Here is a 9,290-nt window from a genome sequence, read left to right as displayed (position 1 = left end):
TTTTATTATGAATGCGTGAGCTTTATTTGACGACTTGTGGACTGTTCAACTGCAACACCCGCTGACTGCAATGATAGAGCTTGGAATAGTCAGGACAATTTTTAATATAACTCCGACTGGATTCCTCTGAAAGAAGAAAGTCATATACACCTAGGATGCTTCGAGGGTATGTAAAATGCAGTCTAATTTTCATTTTTGGGTGAGCTAACCCTTTAAGTAAATTTATTCCAATTAAATGTAATTATTTAATTATATTTTTTAATATATTTTTTATTGTTTTAAGGAAAAGGGATATGTGCACATAGTGATCTCCACATTGTGTTTTTCAGTATTAATAATCAAAGATTAATTGTTAATTTTACTGACAGTCATTCATGAAAACTGAAATGGCATTGAAATGGGCATTGAAGTTCTACAAGCAAACAAGAAAGCTATATTAAATATTTTTAAGGGGTCCATATATGGATTTTATTCTCAAAAGAGGAGCATTAGGAAAACTGAGGCTGCACATCTGTGTTCTCGAAGCAGGGTCTATTGGGACACAGAGGGAGGTTGAGTGTTTCTCACATTTTGCAGGGGAAAAGTAGAAGTGGCCAATGAGGTCCAACTTATATTAAAGAGAACACGCCTTCTGTCTCTCTCTCCCCCTGTTACAATGAGCTAAGAGAAGGAAAAGATAACTCATCTTGCATTGCAGTGTTGGTTAGACTACTTTTGTAAGACGCGCCTGATAGCATGTTCTGAATGACTCGGGCAACAGAAGGACTAGTGTATATGCAAAGATGAGGTTCAGCTGGGGCTTGTCTATCCTGTTGATTCTGTATGTGGGTCCTCTTAATGCCTTTTGGTGGAACAGTTCACCTGTCACAAAGGCCCCCACAGTGGACAATGGCACTTCTGTTGGTGGAACGACCAGTAAGGAGGAGAAAATTGCTGATGTAGGGTCGGAAAAAATAGATGCAGCGAGAGGGATCCAAGGATTTGTGAAGAATTGGGACCAGAACTCAACTGTGAATAACAATGTCACAGTGAGGACACCTGTCATCTCCTCGAAAATGGGTAATGATAAGTCTTTATCAGAAGAAGTCGAACATGAAATAAATGTCAAAGGTTCCTCAGGTGATGCCATTGGGTCAGGCTTAGGCTCAGGGCCCACTATGGATTTGGCTCAGGAAGGCAAAACAACAGCAACCATCCTTACAGGGACAAGGGTCACTGACAGCAGGATTAGTATAATTAGCACTTCCGCTTTCACTGAGGATTCCACAAACTGCTTATCAAGAGGCTCTGACTGGCCTTTCTGTTTATCTCACGGTGAAGTCACATTTTCTGTACCTAATTTTTTTAACCACACCCAGGCAGAGGATGTGGTAGCTGTGTTAAATGAATGGGGTTGGCTCCTGCGTTCAGGCTGCCACCTTGGTTTGGAATGGTTTTTTTGCCTACTACTGGCACCAAGATGCCATCAGCCCTCTGAGAAACCTGGGATAGCCCTGCTACCCTGCAGGACTTTCTGTGAGGTGCTGCTGGACAGCTGCTGGACAGTCCTACAGGAGAGGGGCCTGCCTGTGGCCTGCCACACCCTCCCCGAGGGACCAGAGCCCAGTCAGTCATGCCTAACCGTTAGTAACCACAAAGGTAAAACTGTGATGCATCTCAAACTTGTGCCGCTTGTCTTGTCGGTATGTGTTTTTTATTGGTGTGCTTTCTACCGTGAGAGACACCAGTCACTTCCTGTCTGTCAGCGGTTGCTCTGCTCTGCTCTGCTATCGCTTTGCCAGGGCTCAGACCAACATTTACTACCTGGGTATACGCTAACCAGCAGAACGTTTACTTATGCACATCTGCTGTGATGTGAGGTCTGCATGCGTGGCTCAGTGTGAATCCATTAGAATTACATGCATGCATGAATACTAATTGCACATTCATTCTAAACATTTTCATTTTGGCAGACTGTTTTTAACCTGTAGCTCATATTTGTGTGTAAACTCTGAGTGCAAGCATTTTCAATCAGAAATAATTATTAATTAATACGTGTGCACTTTGTTTCTTAATTTAGTGTAAAATGTAGATCCACAGGTTTGCAAAAAATACAGAATTTTGGCAGTCTACAATTTGTTATTATTAGACACAAAATAATTAAGTGCCATACAATATTTTTTACAAAATTGTGTTATAGCTAGATCTTGTGTAGTTGAGGCCTATATAAAAGTTGTTTATTGTATTTTGACTGGTCTTGAAAGTGACACGCTTGACTTAACTTAATTGGAGAACAAGCTGCACATGCTTGTTTGCAGAAAGTTACTAATACAGGAGAAAACTGTGGTATGGAAACCCTTATGGAGATGGTTTAGGCATGTATTGTGCTAATTATGTTCCATCTTTTAGAATATTCCTGATTCATCAACCTAAGAAGAATAAGAATGAGATGACGTGTGTATGCACCATAAATTTAGTCAGAAACACACTTATATGCAGTTATAAGTGAATGAGAAGGATGTGGGGAATCCGCTTACAGTATGCGTTCTGTTATGTCAGAATTAGGTTATATAACCAGTGTTTACTCATTGAGGTCAGTTCTGATGAGCAAATTGCATTCCCTGGTGGTCACCTATTCAAGTACTGACCAAGCCAAACCTTGCTTAGCTTTAGAGTTTAGATGAGATCAGGAGAGTTTATGGTTGTCCATGTGAAATGTAGTAAAAATAATCCATCAGGCAAAGTCATTCATTCTCATGTTTAGAATAAGTGCTCCTAGAGTGCTTGATTCTTAAAGCAATGCTTTTGTTTTGTTTCTATAACTGAGACTCCTGAGCTTTAAGTCATCTATCAACAGAATTATGTTCACTGTGAAAGCAATGCTAATGTCTCTCAAGCATTTTCAGTGTTGGTAACTGCTTCAAGATGCAAAATGGTGTCAGTGACCTACTTGCGTTTGTACAACAGGTCACAGATAGATTTGAGACACAGGAAATCTTCAATTTATTAAAAAGAAAATAAAACTACTGATCCTAGTGTATGATGTTTAAGACCAGCTCAACCATCTATCACAATAAAATAGATTTTTCACCATGCTGAATCAGCATTCTTGTCAAACACAATCCAGTTTGACCACCATCTACATACATATGTGTGAGTTGTGGTGGATGACCTCAGCCACGTTTGTTGGAGAGTAACACTGGGACAAAGAGGCAGATTATTGTGTCTCTGTGTTATTAATAAGACAAAGAACTTTCTTTGCGTGCTGGTTATAACAAGGTTCCCTCTGAAAATGTGTGACAAGACACAGCAGAGAATCCACGAACAGATTTAAGAGGCTTTATTTTTAGCTATGAGGGACTTTTTCTTTTTTTTTCTTTTTTTTTTTAGATGATGTGCAAGAAATGCTGGGAGATTGATAGAAAAAAGGATTCATTGTGTAGACAGTTGTGAAGATCTGTTGTGGGGGAAGAGCAATTCTTATCTGACACAAAGTCTTCCTTGATCGTTTAATGACCTTTCATATTTATGACCAGCTCTGGCATTGCACTGTGATGGTAATTAATAAGGTTGGCGTTTTTATCTATCACTGTGGTCTTGGAGAAAGCACCATGAAAACCGCAGAGTTCTCAGAGGCAAGCAACTGCAAACCATGCTGTAAGAGGGTTTTTTTCTCTAACACATCTGGTACTGCATCCAGACTTCATCATTTAACATGTATTAATTTGTTTCAGTGCATTCTTTTTGGATTTATGCCATTTTGCATTCAGTATGTTAGTTTTCCTTTTATTTACCCTCAATTTCTTCAGTATAAGTTGTTAGACAGTGTTTAAAAAGAGCTGAATTATTATAATTGGCAGCTGTTTCATGCTAGTCATTTCGTTGAGTTACTCTTTGTCTTATCTCTTGGGAAGTATAGGGGCTCAGATAATTTTTTGAAAGTAAAGTTTATCTTAATTAGGTCTCTTGGGAGTCAAGGAGGTATCAGTTAACAGGATCCTCGGGTTTCCATCTCATTCATTCAACTCCCATTTACCTATCCAGCTGTCAGTAGACTTACAACCATTAAGAAAAAAAATATATAAAGACAATTCCTGGCAGAAGGCATTTTAACTAGCAATTTGAAGTAATCAGAGTTGACAGAACTTTTAGGAGACTTGCATTTTTTTATGTTTACAGTGTTATTAGCATCAAATTTTATTTTGTTTTGTCAAATCCCAAAATTTTATTTTGTTTAGTCATGTCTTATCACAGCTGTAGGATGTATGCGCATGTGGGAGAGTGTCTTGAACAGTTGGCCAATAACACTGGTGCCCAAGGGACGATTTATTCATCAGCATGTTCACAATTGTTGCAGTAGAGCACATGTTATTTATTGTTTAATTATAGATAGATAGTTCAAGTAGTTCAGAATGAACATTCACCAGTACTTTAAATATAATTTCCTTTATAATAACGTTTTGAAAAGATTTCTTGCTTATGTTTACACTTTTGAAATATCAAATGTATGTGGCAGTAAAGCTTTGTTTTTATCACTAACTTTAGTAGCAGTTATAATGTCTTGTATCAGGCTTTATGAGAAATCATTTTTTGAATGACATCGCAATGACATGATGCACTCTCACTCATAGTGTAATTTGCAGTCTGAACTTTATGGTGGTTCCAGTGGCTCCACCTTTATTGTGATTTACAAGTGGATTGTATTAGAGTTAATGTTGTGAGGTAGGATCCAAGAGCAAGTGGACACATCTGGACTAGATAATGGGCCAGCTAAACTCCCAGAATCCCCTGTGTGAGTGTTTTAAAAGAGGGTGACAGCACAACACAGGAACGAAATGAATGCTGGCTGAGTGGGTGAGCGACTGGACAGCCGTGTCAAATGAGAATCATGGTGTAGTATGGAAAAGCCACTAAGCTGCCCTTGCCGTTGAAATATGAGCCTAGAATTAGACATGCCGTCCCACAGTCAGTAGTGTTAGCTTGGTTCAGCCCAAATCTGCCTGCCCATCTTTCTTTATGCAAGAATTTACAACAGTTTATACAACAGTATACACAAGTATAAATGTAGAATGTAGAGAAAACCTCTTCATACAGTAACATGTTGGAGTAATGGTTGACAGCTATGATTAAAATAATAAGGTATTTATAGGTGTTTATTTTATAACAATTCAGAGCTGTTGCCCTTTTGAAAAAAAGAGTGCACTTACTGTAATTCTTTTGAATGTGCACTTGTATACTTCAAATCTTATATTTTTTAAATACTGTACTTGCCGATAATATCATATTAATACAATAAAAGGCCACTAGTATAAAAATAAAAGTTTGTTTCACTTCCCAAATTCATTTCTCAGTGAATAATACAGATAATTTTGTTTATTTTGGTAAAAAGTTGTAAATAAGTTTTTAAAAATTAAAAAGTCATTATAATGCAAAATAAATAATTACTTGTGCTGTCATTAAAGAGAGTAACATGTTCATGACTGTTTTTAACACACTTAATTACACTTTTAAAAAGTGTACTTTGTAATAATGTCAAATTAATAGTTTTACCAAAAAGTACATTTTTGATAATGGTTTTGATAATCTTTTGTTATGTTATGCTAAAACACTTATTTTGATGTGCTGACTAATACTGTAGTTATAACATTTAACTAGTGTATTATTTAATATTTAATATCTTGGAAATTGGAAATTTACCTAAAATGGAACTTTATCATTACAAATGTATAATTACAAATGCTTTAAGTACTTGATATACAAGTTTCAATAGAAATGACATTAAAGTATATTTAATAAATGTGTTTTAGTACTTTCACCAGTAAACATTGTCATTACACATACTGTATTGCATAAAAATAGACTTAAGTCATGTTTAAGTGAGTCAAAAAAGTAACCAATTATATCTAATATAAATGTAAACTATGATATTTGTCACAAGGGTGACCTAGTAAAAACATTTACACTAAAGAACAGTCAGGTCTTTACAAGACCTAGACCTTTAAATGTCTGTGATCTGACAATGGTCTCCCTATACTCCATCATCAACCCTGAGAAAGCAAAATTTCACATATTTAGCATGCTAAATTTAGTCTGATTCTCTCAGGACTTACTGTAATGTACACTGTGAAGAATTATTCCACTGTGTCTAACTGTTTTCCCCCAGGTTCTGTAGACATGGTAATAATCACCAGTCACCATTTTTGTCAGTCCCCATAGGCTGCAGCATGTTGATTTATGAGGCTGAACCAGTTGACTTTGTTGTAGGGTGCAATTTTACCTCACATGTATTGCAAAGATTATATAATAACTGGCCCTTTTTCTAAAAGACACATGCTATTTTAGGCACCAGTAAGAACTGAATCTTTTAAATATTTAAATAGCAAATGAAAATTTCAGTAATATTTCAGCAATAATTCATTTAATTTTCACTTAATATGTTTTTTTAAATGTAACATCACCAAACACTACATTCATTTCAACTGTACTGATCTCCATTATTTTTTGTATCATAGCAGAGAGTGGAATCTCCCTGCTGCAACTAATTGGAAACCCTCCACCTGAAGACATCACCCGGGTTTCAGGCCCAAATGGACAAACTGCTTACCTCTTCACAAAAGACACCAACAGAGAACAGATGGCACGTGCCCACCTTCCCACACCCTTCTACCGAGACTTCTCTCTTGTCTTCCATTTGAAACCCAACTCTGATGATGCTGGAGTCCTCTTCTCCATCACAGACTCAAATCAAAAGATCATGTACATTGGGGTCAAGCTCTCAGCAGTGGAGGATGGCAAAAGAAAGGTTATTTTTTATTACACAGAGCCCGATTCAGTTACATCTCAAGAGGTGGCCAGCTTTGAGGTGGAACACAAGCCACAAGAGTGGAGCCGCTTCTCTCTCGCTGTTAGTCTGGACCAGGTGTCTTTCTACGAGGACTGTGAATCTGAGCCCAAGGTGGTAAAGTTTGAGCGCTCAGTTGATGACTTGGAGCTGGAGATACACTCCAAGATCTTTGTTGGACAAAGTGGAGCTGATGACCCAGACAAATATCAAGTATGTCTAAAAGTACTCTGTATGTTGGCCACATTTTATTTTAAGGTCCAATTCTCACTATTAGCAAAAAACTATGACTTTTGCCTCAATAAACTGCTAATTTGCTGCTTATTAAGAGTTAATAAGGCCGTTGTTAGGTTTAGGTATTGGGTAGTATGTAGAATATGGTCATGCAGAATATGTGCTTTATAAGTACTAATAAACAGCCAATATGTTAATAATAGGCAAGCTAATAAGCAGCTAGTGAGAATTGGTCCCTAAAGTGTTACCATGTATGCTTTTTGTTCAAATATACAAAGGGACAATAGCAAATGTATCATGGACCCTTTGTCGTTTTTCTGTCTGTTAGTGAGTCTGTCTGACAAATGATCAATTGATCAGTCGATTGTCCCTGACCAATATGGTATAACTACTGTATCTATACATCCATCCATTCAGGAGAATTATCTGGAATGACATTTATGTTCATACACAACTACAGCTGATATGTTGACTGATGTTAACTCTGATGTTGACGTTGACCTGTTTTTTTAGGGCATGATCTCAGAGTTAAGGGTGGTTGAAAACCCACGAGCTGCAGAGCGTCATTGTAATGATGCTGATGATGATGATGATGATGACTATGACGTAAGCTGCAAATAATCTTAAGACTGTGTCATTCTTATATCTACATTTGTTGGCAATTTTTTTTAAATGTATTGTTTATAGTACACAGACAGAAATTACTCTTAATCTTTCTCCCACTGAATATCTTGATGGCTTACTAACTAAGTTAATGCTTGCTTCTCATTATTTGTAGAGTTCTGGAGAAAATGGAAGTGGAATAGATGACAGAATGGATATGGATCATAATTTAGTAGGTATTTTTGGACATTAGTTATCTGAAAAAAAAATGTTCTGTCAAACCCTTCTAGTAAAAAACTCTTGGTGAAAAAGCAAATGTTCTGAAAGTATATAAATTATATTTGTGGTTGCATATTGATACTTACAATACTTACTACAAGACTGCTTCTGACATATTGCACTGTGATGTGTCTATCGGATGTTCACTTAAAAGATAACACTTTAGAATATCATCATTAATGAATAAGGACAAAGGAACAAATGAGTAACAATGTTAACGCTACTATTAACTAACAAGACACTGATTAAAGGGATGCAGTTTATATGTAGTATCCTTAACTACTATGTACTTACATTTATATTAATTATTTGCTACAATGCACTTATTGTGCACATACATGATTTTAGATTGTCTTGTCCTGTAATTACATCTATAATTACACTGTTGACCCGAACTCTACCCCTTAAACCTCTACCACCAAATCTGCCCTATTCGCATATCCAACCTCAGTAGCAGCATAAGTGTTTTGCAATTCAACATGAACATAATAGGTACACCTAATATAAAGTGGGACAGATTAAAAAATTAGTAACTACTATTTTTTCATACCTCCCAGAGAATTACTAAGAACCTAAATATATTTTCGTAATTGCAAATATTTGAGGTTTTTGTAATGTTTTGGATAATAATGACTTATGATAGATGAAATAACGCATTACCATTACTGTTATTGCTTTTAGAGTATAGAATTGTCTAATATTCATAATGGTTAGGAAAGATGGGTCAATTGTTTATAGGTAATTCCAGAATTTCAGGAAGGAGAGGCTTAACTTTTGCTTAATTCTGTCTCGTATCTATTGTTTGGGGCAACATCTCAGGTGGTTGGTGGTCACATATGACTGCGATTTCATCCTTGTAGAAGTCCTATAATCTCCTACTACTTCACTGCCATATTCGTTGTTGGTTTAATAGATTTTTAGTGGCATAGAAAGCATACTGGCATACTGCTTAATGTATTGAACTGTGGAATTATTATAGGGTTAGTTCACCCAAAAATGAAAATTCTGTCATTAATTACTCACCCTCATGTCGTTCCAAACCCTTAAAACCTTTGTTCATCTTCGGAACACAAATTCAGATATTTTTGATTAAATCTGAGAGCTCTCTGACCCTCCATAGACAGCAAGGGTACTACCACGATCAAGGCACAGAAACATAGCAAGGTCATCTGTAAAATAGTCTATGTGACATCAGGGGTTCAACCGTAATTTTACAAAGCAGCGAGATTACTTTTTGTGCGCAAAGAAAACAATAATAACATCAACATAATCAACGTAATCAGTTTTATTTACGTTCAGTAGAAAGTGCGCGCATGCTGAATGTAAACAACGCTGATTACATTGATTACGTTCT

At 36.5% G+C, this 9,290-nt stretch overlaps 1 protein-coding gene across 3 annotated transcripts in view; it reads left to right on the top strand.

Moving 5' to 3' along the window:
* The window catches only part of col18a1b (collagen type XVIII alpha 1 chain b), a 48,820-nt gene that overhangs the window by 16,109 nt on the left and 23,421 nt on the right, over window positions 1-9,290 (top strand). The window contains exons 1-4 of one of the 3 annotated variants that reach the window (XM_016514096.1): window positions 692-1,059; window positions 6,492-7,033; window positions 7,568-7,660; window positions 7,833-7,889. In XM_016514096.1, coding sequence (XP_016369582.1) covers window positions 783-1,059; window positions 6,492-7,033; window positions 7,568-7,660; window positions 7,833-7,889 — 969 coding nt within the window. In that variant the 5' untranslated portion in view covers window positions 692-782. Of the gene's footprint in view, window positions 1-691; window positions 1,060-6,491; window positions 7,034-7,567; window positions 7,661-7,832; window positions 7,890-9,290 lie in introns of those variants that run through there. The other 2 variants (XM_016514098.1, XM_016514097.1) reach the window with 2 other exon arrangements.

Source organism: Sinocyclocheilus rhinocerous, unplaced genomic scaffold (assembly GCF_001515625.1).
Source record: "Sinocyclocheilus rhinocerous isolate Xijiao unplaced genomic scaffold, SAMN03320098_v1.1 scaffold806, whole genome shotgun sequence".
NCBI classification, from domain to species: Eukaryota; Metazoa; Chordata; class Actinopteri; order Cypriniformes; family Cyprinidae; genus Sinocyclocheilus; species Sinocyclocheilus rhinocerous.
Note: the sequence above shows the minus strand (reverse complement) of the source record. Positions and strands in the feature narration are given on the sequence as shown.